This window comes from Erpetoichthys calabaricus, chromosome 8 (assembly GCF_900747795.2).
Source record: "Erpetoichthys calabaricus chromosome 8, fErpCal1.3, whole genome shotgun sequence".
Lineage (NCBI taxonomy): Eukaryota > Metazoa > Chordata > Cladistia > Polypteriformes > Polypteridae > Erpetoichthys > Erpetoichthys calabaricus.
Genome location: NC_041401.2, coordinates 78,035,677 through 78,054,259, shown reverse-complemented (window position 1 = coordinate 78,054,259; position 18,583 = coordinate 78,035,677). Strand labels below are relative to the sequence as shown.

Sequence of the window (18,583 nt, the reverse complement as noted above, 5' to 3'; positions counted from 1 at the left end):
GACAAAAAATTAAATTTTTAACAGTATATAACCTAAACAAAATCCTTTCCTCCTGAATATAAAAGTCCATTTTCATATCAACCAGGTACTTTGGGGAGCTGAATGCAAGACAGTGGAGTAGGCTTGTTTGTGCTTATTACCTTCCAGTATGTTCTTGTTCTACAAGCCTATAATGCTGTAACGTGTGTTTACAGTATATGTTTAGTGGGATAAAGAAGAATTATCATCTAAGGAGAAGATATACCTCATACAGTGCAAGGTATGCACATTATTTGATCAATACCAAGTTCATATTATTCAACAGTAAAGATAAATATCCAAAATTCTACTATTTCATAATACATAGTGAGGCAACACTATAATTAATGTTCATACTAATTAATATATAGTGTGTGCAACAATATTCATGTTTGAAGTTAAAGGTAATTTGAGCTGTATTATACTGTAACCAGTAATGGTGTACTGCACGATAATGTGCAGGGAATACACTTGACTTATAGTTTTCATTTTCTGTATGTTTAGCATTCGTTTGCTCAGAGGTTGATGCGCTTGATGCTTTGCGAGCAGCTCATTTTCTCCACTCTAGTGGCCCGCTTCTTCTTTTCTTCCATTGGCATCTTTTCATGTTAAAACTGATTAAGTCAGTTTTTGTGTTGCAATTACTTAATACGTTTTTCTTAATTTTTCACTTATACTGGCACTTAAGTGTTCAATCTGCCTCAAGAATGATTTAAGATATAGAGAGGTAGAGGAAGTGACGGCGAAGGTGGCAAGGATGAGAACGGCACCCGTACACATGCGCCGCACGGCTGCCATGCTGCACACTGCAGAGAGTTGATTCTACAATAAAACAAAATAAAAATAAAAAAATAGTAATAAAAATCAACTCCCCGAAAGCAGACAGTAGAGGTCACGTGGTATATGTGTACCAAATTTCATGTCAATAGGTCAAATGGTTTGCGAGCTACAGGTGATTTAAATTCCTGGACAGACAAATGGACAGCCACTGTAGCATATTATATAAGAAGATATGTATAAACTAATTTGTTTGCTCATATAAAAAAACGCATCAAAGCATCTCCCTATTCAAACAATGACTTATTCAATATTAAATACACCTAAACTGCACAGCGGAGATTTAGAAGTAATTTATTTATACAATACAGAATCCACAGCACCAATAAGTAAAGAACAACATTGGTGATTATTTTGTATATGTAATTAATTCTATCAAATACAAAATAGATAAAGAACACAATAAAATGCAACAAAAATGTTTTAAATGAAAATTAAAGTCATTTGAGCATTAAAAATGCTGTTAATAGAAATTAGTCACAATAAGATTTGCAATTAGATAGCTATATTTTTTAAATGGTTTAGTTTAAAATAAAAAAACATTGAGACTAAAGGAATTGTAAGTTAAAGTCTTAAAACAAAAATGTCTCTTTATACAGATGACATGGTGCATTAGAATATGAACCCATTCTCATCGCTATAGGGTTCAATATTAAATGTACTGCAGAATTTTGTAAAACTGCAGCATTCAAGATTAATTTGAGCAACAGCATATTAATCCTTGTCTATAGCCATGCATGTTATCATAAATTTGATCAGTTAGCATTAACTGTCCCACAATAGTTTACATACCCAAGAATTATTAATTGCACAAAAATGTAATTATCTATTCAAATTTAACTTTAATGTCTATCAAATACATTAAACAATCACCCTGTATTCATCTTATATTAACCATCAGAATAAAATTTAATAATTATTTTACTAATGCAATTAATACTAATTATTAAGTAGCGTCTAATTAATAATATGCATGCCCTCAATATATTGTACAAAACGGTCTCATAGCTCCTGATTGTGCATCACACACTCATCTCCCTTGACTCAGTCTACCAAAAATGTCAGGTACTTATTCCACTTGATCACATGCTTAAACAATACAGGTACAAAATGCTTATTACAAATATTTGTATGTCAGATAGCTAAACATTCAGATTGATTGATTAAATGAAAGAATGGCACATGGATTGAGCAATTGGTTGGAATAAAAATCTGCAGCCACAGGGGTCCTGCAAGAAATTAACCTGAAAACCACTGGATTAAATCTTCAAACTTAGTTTCAGGATCTTCGTGCCCTTCAAGAACTTCAGTCTACACCACAGGTGATGAAGTCTGCAGCTCAAAATAACTTACTAGCCCTGTACCCCTGAAAGTGTATTGGAGTTGTATCTGTGGGATTTAGGTCTCATTTTGCTTTGGTTCTGTTTTTGGCAGATTCTGGTATTTTTAGGATGAATTCTGCTTTATGTTGAAGTGGTTTCTTTTCTCTCTGTATCGACTGTCTTACTTTATTTTGGTCACAACAGGAGGGGTTCTATGGAGGTAAATGTACTAAAAATTAGTGAGTGGCATTTGCTGGGATTGTTACCAATACTTATTTATTTTTAGGATGGTCAACAGCAAAATCTTTTCTTTGGGTCCTTAGTACACAGTTTACTTTACCTATATTGAACACCTGCTGTAGAAGCTATTGATGCTGCTTGTTGGGGAACTACCTTGATTACTGGCCTGTGGAGATGTGAATTCCAATTCAAACTGAAACAAAGAACTCCTGAGTCTACAACTCAAGATTTATTAAGCAAAAGAAATACACCAACTTAGTTACAAGTTCTGGTTAGTAGTTGAAAACAAACACAGAAGGCTCTAGTAATATTAAAACATGTTATTTTTATTGGGGTAAAAATATAATCTTTTAAAAAAATTATTTTAACTACCACTAATGATAATACACATTTTACTAATTCTGCAGTTAAAGCTAATAGAAAAAGTATTTATAAGTAGCATTTCATAAAGGAGATCATCTTAGTGTACATGTATGAAGCCTTTATAAGCTTTAGTTACTGTAAATTATCATTTACATTTTCAGTATCTCATTGTGTAAGATGTTTTGAATTTTCGCTTGCTGTTTGTGTGATCTCAGTAATCTAATTCTTTTTGGATTTGTCACCATTCATATCTAAACTGAGTAGACTCCAATCTCATTTACCCAGTTGTGTATATGGAATATTGACTTAATGTGTATACTGCTAAAATCCTACATTTTAATCTGTCTGTTCTTTTATTCATCTTAAAAATAACTAGTGATTTAGTGAAAGATTTGATTCAAACTATTACTAGTTTCATTCAATATTTCAATGTGTATGCTCCACTGTATATATAATAATTTAATCATCCACAATACCAGTGATTATATTCACATTCATATATTAAACTTAATGTTAAACGTTTAAACGGGCCAGCTACAGATTTTTTTGGCAGAGACATTCAGTATCAATATAGCAGTTACCAACATGATTCTGTATACAAGGTTCAAAATAATCATATGAGAATATTTGCTCTTTAAAGAACTGTACATTGCTATTAATATTTCTATTGGTCCGATGCAATAAGCAATGAATCAGCTAGGCCAAGTTGCCAACATTATACAAAAAGCATCTGAGTTTAGCAGACAGAAAAGGAAAAATATAGTCCTGTAACAGACTTTGATTAAACTATTAGGTTTAGGTGGTATATCTAAAAATACATTAATAAATTGTATCTTTGACAAAAACAATAAATGCATCTCAAAATGTAATCGTTACTTTATATTTCATAAGTCCTGTTGTATCATCCTTTGAAAACACTAAACCCTTAATATATATACCCAATTTTGATTCTCTAATGTTATAATGTTTCATTTCTTACTTGCTCAGTGGGAAAAAGGGTGTTGATGTACTCCACTGCATTGAAGTCTGCTCTGTCTAATGGATCCTGACTTGGAAAAACCTTCATACAAAGATAGAAAATGATTTAAGAGTTAAGTAGGTAAACAATATTGCATGCTTGGTAAAATTAACATTTTTCAGGTAAAGTCTATATACTTCACCTGTACTAAAATTCAAAGGAAATACAGCTAAGGAAGGTATCACTCAGGATAGAAAAAAAAAAAAGAGAGAGCACCATCACTTAGCAGACATTATACTGTATACCTCATGATCCAAGGCATACTGTACCAGGAACACTGTCCTCGACTAGAGTCCTGAATTTAACTTTATTAAACATATATGACCTAAAAACTGCAGTCAACCATCATACCAAAACTAATTCAACATAGCAACAACAATTTTACCAGACTAACAGTTGTATGTAATGTAAAATGGTAATAGACTGGCAGCCAAAGATACATTATAAGGACAAACGTATGTGGACACCCCTCTATTGGTGAATTCAGGTGTTTCAGCTGTACCCATTGTTAATAAGTGCGTAAAATGTAGCACATAGCCATGCAATCCCTATTGACAAACATTAGCAGCAGAATGTGTTACACTGAAGAGCTCAGTGAAATAAAACATGGCATTGTCAGAGAATGCCACCTTTGCCACAAGTCAGTATGTGAAATTCTGCTCCACTAGATCTACACAGGTCAATTTCAAGTGCTACCATTGTGGTGTGGAAGTGTCTAGTACATAAAATTCACCTACCCTTTGTTGCATCACTTCCAACAGACTTCCAAACTGCTTAAGCAAGCAACATGACCACAAGAATTGTGTGCCAAGAGTTTCATGAAATGAGTTTCCATGACCAAGCAGCTGCACACAGGCCTAAGATCACTATGCACAATACCAAGTGGCGTAAAGCACACTGCCAGTCGACTCTGGAGTAGTAGAAATATAATCTCTAAAGTGAGGAATCATACTTCACTATCTGGCAGTGAATAAATCGGTGTTTGGTGGATGCCAGGAGAATTCTATCTCCTGGATTGCATAATGCCTGCTGAAAAGTGTGGTGGAGGTGGAAAAATGGTCTGGGACTAGGCCACTTGGTTCCAGTGAAGAGTTCTGTTAATGCTACAGCAATCATACAAAGACATTTGAGATGATTGTACTTTGTAACATTTGTAACAACACTTTAGTGAAGTCCCTTTTCTATTCCAGCATGACTGTTCTCCTGTGTACAAAGCCAGGTCCATAAAGACAACATTTGATGGGTTAGGTGTGAAGGAACTCGAGTGCTATGCACAGAATCCTGGCCTTAGCCCCAATAAACACCTTTAGGATGAAGTGGAAAGCCGATTATGAGTCAGGTCTTCTTATCCAAAATCATTACCTAACTTCACAAATGCTCATTTTGGCTGAATGGGCACAAGTTCCCAAAGGCACACCCCAAAAACTTATGGAAAGCCTCCCCGGAAGAGTGGAGGCTGTTATGGCCGCAAAGGGTGGGCCAATTCCATATTAATGCCCATGGTGTTGGTATGGGATGTCCAACAAGTTCATACAGGTGTGATGATCAGGTCTCTACAAACATCTGGTGATACAGTGTAGTTCAAAGGGCACTAACCCAGTCAAAGGTTAAAATAAGGTGACATTTTACTTCATTTATGATTCTTATTATTTACTTTTTTATCCTTGTGACCGTGTCACAAAAAAAAAACACCAACATGACTTCTAAAAATTTCTAATCTAAAACTCCAGGCATCAAGACTTATACATAACAAAAAGAATAAAAAGAACAAAGAGGGCTTAACACTTTTCATGCCACTAAATTCAGTGACACACTAAAAACAATACTGATTGTACATGGATGGGTTGTAACCACAGTACAGTACCAGTTAAAACCAGAATAATACCTTGAGCAGGACCACAGAAGTTTATAAACAAGAAATTCAACTATTAGCTATAAATTCCTATTTTGAAGATTGCAGTAAGGAAAGATTAACTCTTATTGGATCAAAAATAATATTTTGTTTTTGAAGAAATACAAGATAACTGTTAAATATTTCAGAAAATAGACTGCGCTTTTTCTGAAAATATTCATAATCACTTAAGAAAAAATAAAATTATCAGATAATTGAATCAATTTATTTTACAAACTGAAAACGTGCATTGTTATTCACCATGCATATTTAAACTATACTCCTTTGAACTTTTCTACCCTACTGCCTTTCTGTCATACTAGTACCAGTGCAGTCTTAGTTATTTGTTCCAGTTTATCTTTCGTTAGTCCAGAACATTTCTACTGGATTTCCCCTAGACTTGCCTTTGACAGAATGTGAAATTTTGTTTTCCTTCTTGCAGGTTTCTGCCCCCAAACCTTCTGCATTTGCTTGGATTTGGTTTTCATAGTTATGACTAAGCAAGAAATTTAGGATTGCATTTAATGTGGACATCTGCATTCTTTCCAGAGGTTCCGAGTTTTAGAAATACCACAACCGTTATGTTTTATTGATCTTTGACAGCATTTCTCTACACAGGTCCTCGTATCTTCTTGATTCACTAACCATCTGAGTAACGTAAATAATCCCATTCATTGAGAAAATTGAACTACCCAAACACTGTACCATAAAAACATACAACATGCATATTCTAATGAGAAGTTCTGAAACATAAAATTTACTGAGATCGTGATTCATTATGAAGTATATTGTCAAATCAATACCTCACCTATTTAGAACTCAAATATAAGGTTAACACAGCTCTCCTTTAAAAATGAACAGAACACTTCCAACGTTATTTATTACAATACTCAAATTCAACAAAATGTGAAAACAAAAACGCAACTTAAGAACTGTGTAACTGTAAAATGGTTTTGTTGTATTCCAGTACCTATCACACAAAATAACGACATCACCTCAGTACCACCTGCTAAACGGTGGTACTTTCAGCACAGCAATCGCAATTCGGGCCACACGCTTGAACAGGCAGTACTGCATGGCATACTTTTCATATCCCTTCCCTTGCCCTTCTTGTCACCTGTTCTATTGCTTGCTGAACTTCGGGCGACAAGTGTAGTACAGCTTCCAACTCATCCACAAATTCTAATTCCTCCTCTTCCATTCTGAACGCTCCCTTCCTGGTACCAAAGGAAGCCGGAGCCACACTTCCGCAAACGCGCAATGGCTTCTGGGAGGAGGCGTTCTTTTAAATGTATTTTTTTTTCCAAAGTGCTGGCGGTGGAACAGAGCGGTGTTACTACTATCTAATGAGCGTGGACTTTTTCGAAGTACAGCACATTAACATCTCTAAAATGGGTCAATGTATAGGGGAGGTATTTTCAGCAAAAAAGGGAAATGAAAATTAGAATTATATATTGAAAATGCGGTCTCTCTTTTGCCATTTATTTTTCAACGTATATGCGCTGGGGTGCTGCAAAATTTAAAAATAAAATGAAATTACACCATTTTCAGATTCATTTTCGACACACTTAAGTGTCATCTGTAAAATTTTTCAAAATGAAATTAAATCACCCTTTTGTTATTTAATTTCCCTTTTCTTGGGTCCATTTTCCATTCCCATAAATGTAATAAAATTACATTTCAGAACACTGCAAATTACAGAAGATATATGAAAATAAGAATACAGATATAATGGTTTTGGTTTGGGATCGTAACAGAACATTAACATTAATCCAAATTATTATTATATAATTATATTTTAGCATGCCTCGCAGTTAGGAGACCCGGTCCTCTCTGCGTGGAGTTTGCATGTTCTCCCCGTTTCTGCGTGGGTTTCCTCCGGGTACTCCAGTTTCCTCCCACAGTCCAAAGACATGCAGGTTAGGTGCATTGGTGATCCTAAATTGTCCTTTGTGTGTGTGTGTGTGTGTGTGTGCCCTGCGGTGGGTTGGTGCCCTGCCTGGGGTTTGTTTCCTGCCTTGCACCCTGTGTTGGCTGGGATTGGCTCCAGCAGACCCCCGTGACCCTGTAGTTAGGATATAGTGGGTTGGATACTGGATGGATGGATGGATATTTTAGCATGCAGAGTAAGATTCTTTAGAAATGACTAGTCTTCTTCTTTCAGCTGCTCCCATTAGGGATCGCCACAGCAGATCATCTTCTTCCATATGTTTCTGTCCTCTGCATTTTGCTCTGTCACACCCATCACCTGCATGTCCTCTCTCACCACATCCATAAACCTTCGCTTAGGCCTTCCTGGTTTCCTCTTCCCTGGCAGCTCTATCCTTAGCATCCTTCTCCCAATATACCCAGCATCTCTCCTCTGCACATGTCCAAACCAACTCAATCTTGCCTCTCTGACTTTGCCTCCCAAACCGTCCAACTTGAGCTGACCCTCTAATGTACTCATGTCTAATCCTATCCATCCTCGTCACACCCAGTGCAAATCTTAGTATCTTTAACTCTGCTACCTCCAGCTCTGTCTCCTACTTTCTGGTCAGTGCCACCATCTCCAACCCATATAACATACTGTAGCTGGCCTCACTACTGTCCTGTAGACCTTCCCTTTCACTCTTGCTGATACCCGTCTGTCACAAATTACTCCTGACACTTTTCTCCACCCATTCCACCCTGCCTGCACTCTCTTTTTCACCTCTCTTCCACAATCCCCATTACTCTGTACTGTTGATCCCAAGTATTTAAACTCATCCACCTTCGCCAACTCTACTCCCTGCATCCTCACCATTCCACTGACCTCCCTCTCATTTACACACATGTATTCTGTCTTGTTCCTACTGACCTTCATTCCTCTCCTCTCTAGAGTATATATCCACCTTTCCAGGGTCTCCTCAACCTGCTCCCTACTATTGCTACAGATCACAATGTCATCAGCAAACATCATAGTCCACGGGGACTCCTGTCTAATCTCATCTGTCAACCTGTCCATCACCATTGCAAATAAGAATGGGCTCAGAGCTGATCCCTGATGTAATCCCACCTCCAACTTGAATGCATCCGTCACTCCTACCGCAGACCTCACCACTGTCACACTTCCCTCGTACATATCCTGTACAACTCTTGCATACTTCTCTGCCACTCCCGACTTCCTCATACTGTTGGGCCCTTGAGCAAGGCCCTTAACCTGCAATTGCTAAGCGCTTTGAGTAGTGAGAAAGTGCTATATAAATGTAAAGAATTATTATTATTATTATTATTATTATTATTATTATTACAATACCACAGCTCCTCTTGAGGCACCCTGTCATATGCTTTCTCCAGGACCACAAAGACGCAATGCAACTCCTTATGGCCTTCTCTAAACTTCTCCATCAGCATCCTCAGATGGTGCTCTTTCTGGGCATGAAACCATACTGCTGCTCACTAATCATCACCTCACTTCTTAACCTAGCTTCCACTACTCTTTCCCATTACTTCATGCTGTGGCTCATCAATCTTATTCCCCTGTAGTTACTGCAGTCCTGCACATCCCCCTTATTCTTAAATATCGGCACCAGTACACTTCTTCTACACTCCTCAGGCATCCTCTCACTTTCCAACATTCCATTAAACAATCTGGTTAAAAACTCCACTGCCATCTCTCCTAAACACCTCCATGCTTCCACAGGTATGTCATCTGGACCAACGGCCTTTCCATTTTTCATCCTATTCATAGCCGTCCTTACTTCCTCCTTGCTAATCCGTTGCACTTCCTGATTCACTATCTCCACATCATCCAACCTCTTCTCTCTCTCATTCTCTTCATTCATCTCTCAAAGTACTCTTTCCATCTGCTCAACACACTCTCCCTGCTTGTGAGTACGTTTCCATCTTCATCATTTATCACCCTAACCTGCTGCACATCTTTCCCAGCTCGGTTCCTCTGTCTAGCCAATCGGTACAGGTACTTTTCTCCCTCCTTAGTGTCCAGCCTTTCATACAACTGATCATACGCCTTTTCTTTAGCTTTCATCACCTCTCTTTTCACCTTGCGCCTTATTTCTTTGTACTCTTGTCTACTTTCTGCATCTCTCTGATTATCCCACTTCTTCTTTGCCATCCTCTTCCTCTGTATACTCTCCTGTATTTCCTCATTCCACCACCAGGTTTCCTTTTCCTCCTTCCTCTTTCCAGATGTCATGCCAAGCACCCTTCTTGCTTTCACCCTAACTACATCTGCTGTAGTTTCCCAGCTGTCTGGTAACTCTTCACTGCCACCCAGTGCCTGTGTCACCTCCTCCTTAAACTCAACCTTGCAGTCTTCCTTTTTCAACTTCCACCATTTGATCCTTGGCTCTGCCCTCACTCTCTTCCTCTTCTTGATCTCCAATGTCATCCTACAAACCACCATCCTATGCTGCTTAACTACACTTTCCCCTGCCACCACTTTGCAGTCTTCAATCTCCTTCAGATCAACTCTTCTGCATAGGATATAAGCTACCTGTGTGCATCTTCCTCCACTCTTGTACATAACCCTATGTTCCGCCCTCTTCTTAAAATACGTATTCACCACAGCCATGTCCATCGTTTTGGCAAAATCCACTATCCTCTGACCTTCTTCATTCCTCTCCTTGACACCATACCCACCCATCACCTCCTCGTCTCCACTGTTCCCTTCACCAACATGCCCATTGAAATCCACTCCAATCAGAAATGACTAGTCTACTCTTAGTTATTTAGAAATGACTAGTCTACTCTTCATAAATCAAAATTTGTGAATGACAATTGTTCCAAAAAAAAAAAACATAAATTGAGAATATGTTACCTATTTATTCTCTAACCAAAATTATTTAATATAATGAATCTATCATTAAACACAAACATATTTTCAGGTCTCATGATCGTAATAAATTTGTTTTTATTAACTTTATATAGACAGAATATTTTTAGCCCATTTTACTCAGTATTGACTTAGACCGAAATTAGAACAGAACAATATGACAGAGACATGCAGGTTAGGTGGATTGACAATGCTATATTGGCCCTGATGTGTGTGTATGTTCACCCTGTGATGGACTGTTGCCCCATCCAGGGATTATTTCTGCCATACGCCCCTTGTTTGCTTTGATGGCTCCACAATTGTAAAATGTTTGTACTATGAAGTAGAATGTATTCATGCATTCCATAGGAGTGACCAGCTCCAAACCAGTTTTCCATGATCAGGGCTCCACTATGCATAGACTGTCTGTTAAATGGCATTAAGTCCTGTCAAGTATACTGCTCCAGATGTACAAACTCCAGGACATTAGAGCTTAATTTTTCACATTTGGGTTGTTTGTTGAAATATTTGGTCATTAGGCCGAATTTCACAAGCCATATACTTCAAAACGAATGACTGCTAAACTGTGTAAGAATGATGTTTGGCAGTCTTCAAAGGATTTGTCTGTGGACGGTTTCATGGCAAGTTTTAATAAATTATTACCTGGAGGATGGCTGTTGTGTTGTTTTTTGTAAACTTTGACAGAGGGATTTCCCAAGAGAACCAGGGCATAATGCAATAGGACTATGAGAGTATCTGTCAAAATTTTGCTAAAACTCTACAAAGCAGGCAGTTCATCTACTGAAGGTGCCAAACCCTTTAACCAGAGAGCAGAGACAGAGAAAGAGAAAGAGAGAGACAGAGAATGGCCTTGAAGATCTGTATTTATTTTTATTATGAACTAGCCATCCCCCGCGGTTTCGCCCAGGTACAAGTGAAGCAAGACAGCGAGGATGGCCCGCCCTCCCTAGGCCTGATGTCATGCTTCCCCCTCCCCTTGGCCTGCAGCCTCAGTCTCAGATTAGTGCAAATATATCGCTCCTGCAAACGAACTATGATTCTTAGCGCTGTGACAGAAGTCACAAAATCAACCAGGATGTTCAAGCAAATTCTAGAAAAAAGCCCGATCTAAATCCATTAAGTAGTTTCCTTTGTCCGTTAGCTAAGAAGATGCAAGATACGTCCCGAGGCTGGTGCATGAGTGAGGAGGGCCCCGCTCCCCTTGGCCCGCTGCATCTCTCTCGGATTCGCGCAAATAAATCGTATTGCAAGCAAACTGTGATGCTTAGCATGATGACAAAGTCACAAAATCAATGGAATGTTTAAGCAAATTATAGAAAAAAAACGATCTAAATCCATTAATTAGTTCTCTCGTGAAAAGAGGACAGACATACATACAGACAGACAGACAAACGTTGGATTTTATATATACTGTATATCATAAACATAATACAATGAGCAAACATGTAATGTCAAAGCCAAGGTTTATTTCTGTAGCTTGTGTTTTATTTTCCTTTATGTTGTTCTTTTTGCTATGTTTAAATTATTACTTTTCATGTTTTTATGTAATTTCTGCTAGTTTTGTTTACAATTTGATAATGATCTACTGTAACTTCAAATGTGCTGTCATTTTGTGTGCAGCGTGATGCTGGTTCTTCTTTCTGGCTTATATTTTTGGTCAGGAGCAACACTCTGCAATGGAGCTTGGTGTTAGTCCTGAAGCCTTTTTGCATGTATTATTATTTCTTGTTTTAATGATTTCTGGATTTTCTTGCCTGAGTATTGAATTTGTCTTTGGAATTTGTATATTGTGACTTAGTTGCCTGGATTTACTTTTTGGCAAATACTTTTTTGCTCTTTTGTGCATTTCTGCACTATTGTTTTCTTTTTGTTAAGCACATTATTCATTAATAAAATTCAACATTGCTCTTTTGTTCACAAGCCAGAGTTTTATGGTTTCTCTCTCCTTTGTGAAATATTTTGGTACAATTTGTGACTTTTTCATTTTTGAACTTTCGAAGCCAGTTCCCCACTGCGCCTGCAGATAGTACACAATGTGCTCCTTTACACAATCAAACACAAATGGCCAGTTAAGAATTTCCAATTAATTCAGCTTCTAAGATGTAGAAAGAAAACAGAAGTACCCAGAGAAAAACCGACAGAAATGTAGAGACCATGCAGATTCCACACAGTTACAGGTATGAGGTTCAAGCCCAGTCTCCTTGAGCTGTAAGACAGCTGTACCACTCTGCTGCCCCACTAAATGAAAATGCCTTATCATTTTGTACTTTTGATTATAAAAATCATTAACTTCTCATTTAGTTGTCTTTAAATTTGCACTTCCCATACAGAACTTCTAATCCAGGATACTAATTTACAGGAATTACTTTTTTTCTCTATTAGCTGTCCTAAAAATGACAACAAAATCTCTTACATCTTACCAAGTTTCTTTACTGTGTCTATGACTAAACTCCATTTGTACTCTTTTTTTACTGCTTTGATTAGTTAAATCTTTTTTCTGTTTCCTCTATTACCTCATATTATCAGCATTTTTTTTCCAAGTTGTATTTTAAGTTTCACTTTCCTACCAGAACTATAACTAGTTTACTTATCTTCAGACACATTTTGAGAACTCACCATTTTAAGAAACATCTTGGGACTGTTCCACCACTTGACCATACTTTAAATTTCCTGACAGGACTTTAATTTATTGTGGTCTTCTTTAGTTGATGTCCATTTGATAATTGCAAAAATAACTTTTTGTACTCTACTAAAGAAGATTGTTATTCTCAACTAAGGCTTTTTTTGGACAATTTGTGGAGTTAATCATATAAGCATTCTCATTGTGATGCGGAAGAGCACACAGAGGAAAGTAGAGTGAAGAACACATAAACTTTAAACAAAGACTGGAATGGTAATCAGAACTAGGTCCCAGTTGCGTTAATCATTGCACCTTAATGCCACCTGTTTAAGGAGAATACTCCATAGCTTGCCAATTTCCAGATTAGGACTCTCTATCCCTTTGGGGACCTCTAATTTTTATCTCAGTTCCTTAATTATAATATAATTGTTGTTCGTACTTTATCATTTAATTATATGACTAAGTCAGCTTTCTATCAGCAGCCTCCGAATGGTTTCATTCATTTTCCAAACTTGAATACTTCAGAGATTTGGTGCAAAGCAGGAGATAATTCTGTAGGTGCTAATTAATAACACTGTAAAATAAAGGTTGGGTAAAACAGTGACATAGAGGTTAGTGCTGATGTCTCACAGCAATAGAAGACTAGGCTCAAATCCCATCCCTGGCACACTGTGCTTGTTTATGCATGAATTATTCTTCAGCACTACTGGGCATAAAGAGCCAATTGACTAATGAGAAGAGGCTAGTCCATCAGAGGGTCTTACTTATACACATTAATTTATGCCAGGTAAATGAAGAATCATCAACCAAAATAGCCTCTACATGTAGGGGAAGGAGCCATACTGTGATGTACAGTAAGCATGTTGCCACTCTCCAGTGCCAAGATAGACAATTCTTCCATATAGAAAACTAGGGGGCTTTGCCCCCTGCTCGCTTCATTCACCAACCCCCCAACCTGTGCTACACGCCAGCCACTTTGCATCTCTGCCACTCGCGTATGTGGATTTCACTTTCACCAAACAATAAAATCTTTTAATTCTTGCGGATATGCCTCTTCATTGGGAAGAAACACTACTTTGGCCTGATAACAACACAAATTAGACTATAAGTCTTCAACTTAAACTTTAAATCTGAACAATATCTACATTCTTCTGACATTTCACCTATGTCCATACAGTACATTTAATCTCTTTTCGCTGTTGCGTTATTTCACAGAGTAATAATTTCCTTATGTTAGCACTAAGGCGATCTTTATTATCAGTTTTTTGAGACTTTTGAAATTTTAGTACTTTCATAATCTCTAATATGCTCTGCATGTGTATCACACCAATGTTTTTGAACCTCTTTATGACGTTCTACTTTGTCATCTACTCTTTGTCTTTTATTTCCAGCCCGGTTGTGGTTAAATCTCTTGGCACAAAGTCTCATCCAGCGGGACATGAAATTATCTCTCTGAAAAAGTCTCGCCTTGTCCCGGGAATTTTTTATATAATAGAGAGACACAAATCTTCTTACCTGATGTACTTCTTACTCCTGTTTTCACATGTAGGAAGAAACTAGAATATGGGACAGAAGAAACAAACACTCTCTAGAGGTGATTATTGTAAAATACTTTTTTTATGTAACAAAAGATATTGTGTGGATTGCATCATAGAGGGCTTTAGTTAAATATCTGGAGAAGAGTACATGTGGATTTCAAATGCTGTGATGTACACCACTGCTGGGAAACCCAATGGACAGTACACTTTGACACACCCTTGAACTCGGAAACTTCTCGTACAGTATGTCCTTTGGCATGGCCAAAAGCAATAACTCTTTTGCCAATCATTCATATCTATCATGAGAACCATTTTTCATTAATAGGACCAAACACACGTGGCACACCCTTACTCCTCATCACTCTATGAGTCCTGCAGCACTCAGCACAGCTGTTTTAGGATGGTATTCATACTGGGGTAGTATCTAAAGTATTCATTACCTCTTACACAAGAAGTGCCTAATTTTTGTGACTTTACTATATATAATGCCTAGTGCAAAGTGGATAGCGCTGCTCCTTCATTCATCCAGCATTCTGGGTTTATTTTGGAAGCCTGGATGTTGTTCTTGTGGAGTTTGCACATTCTCCCTGTGTTTGTATGGGTTTCCCTCTTCCTGAATTTCCAAAGACATGTACAGTACGTTAGACTGACAACTTTAGCTTGTGTCCTTTTCTAGAGTTGTCTCCTGCCTTGCACCCAGTGTTCCCATGATAGGCTCTAGGTCACCCTCAAATCTAAATAAGATTAGGCGGACCTGAGAATGAGACGATTTCTGGTAAAGGATAAATGAGTAACACTGGGCTCACTGCATACAGTGACAGAAAAACTAACACAAAAACTAACTTACAAAGCTAAAGGCCATCAGGACTACAATCACAGACACATGGAAAGTGCTACCTAATGCTGACTATCCTATGCATAACATGTTATTCTGCATAGCCACCGGCTAATTCTACCATGTTGTGGTAAGAGACACTACTGAGGCTCTTTTTTTCCTACAATAATCAGCCTTTGGCCTAGGTAGATAAAACAGACATATTGGTGCAGAACCAATATTTCCTTAGTAACACTACAGTAAATTTAATGTGGGTAAATTGTGTATACTTATGGGTCTCTCACTTGAGTGATGGTTTCATGCTGCTTTTATTATTTCTCACAATGGAAGTGAATTTCTTCTTTACTAATTGCATTACAAAGCCTCACACTGTTCCAGTGTGGTACTAAGGTGTCACCCGCTGCACTCGGGTCCCATTCTAGGTGGTTTGTTGTGTGATGGTGTGGAAACGCACTATCAGCGCATGCAACCTCAAAGTTGCATTAAGTAGCCTAAGCACACTCGTTACAGGTGGCTTCCCAACACACTGAAATACAGTAAGAAGCCAGGTTCTCTTTTCTTTTCATATACTTTTGTATAAAGTTTGGACATAGTCAATGGTGTTATCTGCTATGGCTCCTAAATCTTTTACAAATATTGCACATTCTAGCACTATAGATGTCTGCAATATTTTCTTCCATAATAAACTTTATTTACATTAAATGTAATTTGCTATATTTTCTGAACAATTTTTAATTATGTCAAAGTCAATGTGTTGTGATTTAGTTGCCTTCAGGGTATCTGCTAATCCACTTAATTTAGTGTCATCCATTTTTAATGTCTCTGAAATATTTATCTAAATCATTTACATGAATGAAAGGCAGAAGCATTTATCCCAGCTTTAATATCTTGCAAACAAAATTAGAATCTCACCATAACTAATTTTTTCCATGTTTAAGTTTTTCCTGTAACCATCTGCACACTACTCCGTTAATCAATGCTTTTCCATGTATGGTAAATTACTGATTACAGCAACAAAAAGCAACATTAGGTCTGCCTTGGGAACATTTTATTGTCTAGATATGAAACAAAGTAAAATCTGTGTATACAGATGTGTTTTGCAAAAAGCTTAATTATTGTAAATAATTAAGACCCTCTTTTGATTCATGTGGCTTGGTTCCAAAGATCCTAACAACCCATCTGTTTTATGATATATATTTTGGTCCTGAGGAAAATAATTTTAGAACAATTTATTATGATGCTACAAACCAGATCTACTAGCATTATTATATAAATAAATTACAGAAATAAAGTTCCATTCCACAAATTAATTCAGACCAATGTGTCTAGAATGGAGACAAAGATTAAGTAGAAATGAATTACTATAAAAGCCAAAAATAACTCCTGACATTTTCAAAGCAAATCACAGGTAAAATATTATAGTCTACCCAAGGCTTAATATTTTTTCCAGTAATGGAAAATCTGGGAGTTTGCCATCTTTATGGCTTACAATTAGACTCACATTAGAGTGTGAAATCTAAGACCAGTTTATCCTTAAACCTTTTTTTTTCATTGAAAAGAGTTTTTTAATTAATTAATGTAAAACATGTTATCTGATGTGATAAAGCAAATGATTAGTAGAATTCCACTGACAGAACTGTTGTATGGAATATTTGTTTCCATATTATGCAATCACTTTCTTCAGAAAAGAAATAGTCTGTTTATAGTTTGTTACAAAATATTGTAGTTTTGAGAAATATTGAACGACCAGGTGGATAAAATTTTTCCAGCTCTCACAATAATTTGCAAACAAAGTCAACTTTGTCCAAAGCAAAATTAAAGGTACTCTCAGCAAAATTAGAAGGCTCATTTATTCATTTTATAAAGCCACACATTCCAATACAGGGGCAGCAAAGGATATTTGGAGAGCTTTACATACAATTAATCTAATATGCTGGGACTTTGGCATGTGGAGGGAAACCATTTTTATAAAATGTACAAAATCTTTTTATTTGCTTTTAACATAAAGAATCCAGTTATAGCATATGGTCACAAAATGCTGGAACCTACTGTATTCTAGTAACCTCAAACATAAGAAAGGAAGCAACTCTGGAAAAGGCATCAGAATCATAAAATACCTATTTAGAATAAACCAAATGCCTCAGCTGAAAGTTTCTGTGATGTAGAAGAAAAACTGGAGCACCCAGGTGAATCCCCCCCTACAGAAATGAGAGAATTGTGTAAACTATACATGATGACAGTTAGGCCCAGTCTTACGGCTGAACAGTGGTCATGGCTGTAGCGTCACAATTTCATGTTTATCATCTTTGATTTTCATTTACATCTATGTACATCTGTCTGTACATTGTGATAGATGGTCTTGACCATTAAATGGCTGGGATGCCAGCTGGGTAGAAGGACTGAGGGTGAGAGCACGGTTGGGATATTATCTCCCCGGGACACTAGAGGGCAGCCCCATGGATTCCCTGCAGGGCATGCTGGGAGTTGGAGATTGAAGCAGCCCTGTTGGGATAGTGGAGCCCTTTGAGGCAGCGTTTCCACCACACCCAGAGGTGCTGCCGGAAGACGGTCAAGGTGCACCTGGAGCACATCCGGGTTATAAAAGGGGCCACCTCACTGCAGTCGAGGAGCCAGAGTCAGGAGGAGGTGGAGAAAAAGCTTGCTGGAGGAGGAGTGGATGCAGAGAAAGAGAAAGAAGAAGAGACAAGGGAGAAGAAAGGAGTGTGTTATTTGGTGCTTATACTGTGTAAAGTTGGGGGGAGCAAAAGAAAAGTGCCTCCCCACTTAAAATAAAGGTGTGCTTGTGGCAAGACTGGGTTCTATGTCTGTTGTGTCCGGGGTTTGGGGAGCTGTACGCCCCCTGGTGGTCCACAACATACTAAATACCTTAGCAAAAAAACGAGATTCCATCACTTTTTTTTTTAAAAAGTCTACATTTTGTACAAATGCATACATTTTTAAGTGCATGTTTTACATTTTTATTTAACTATATAATAAAATTCACAAAACTGTAGTGAATAGTGTTTTGATAATGCATTAACATTTTAATTTAATCTAATAAAGGTAAGGCTATGGGAACAAGGGC

The 18,583-nt window shown here is 37.4% G+C and overlaps 1 protein-coding gene across 2 annotated transcripts in view; it reads right to left on the bottom strand.

Annotated features, from left to right (window-relative positions):
• Positions 1–6,942, bottom strand: part of vps53 (VPS53 subunit of GARP complex) — a 37,107-nt gene extending 30,165 nt beyond the window's left edge. For both annotated transcript variants that reach the window (XM_028806897.2, XM_028806898.2), the window contains exons 1-2: positions 6,807–6,942; positions 3,760–3,840 (exon numbers count right to left, since the gene is read on the bottom strand). In XM_028806897.2, the coding sequence (XP_028662730.1) occupies positions 3,760–3,840; positions 6,807–6,890 (165 nt within the window). In that variant the 5' untranslated portion in view covers positions 6,891–6,942. The remainder of the gene's footprint in view (positions 1–3,759; positions 3,841–6,806) is intronic.
• Positions 6,943–18,583: the final 11,641 nt, after the last annotated feature.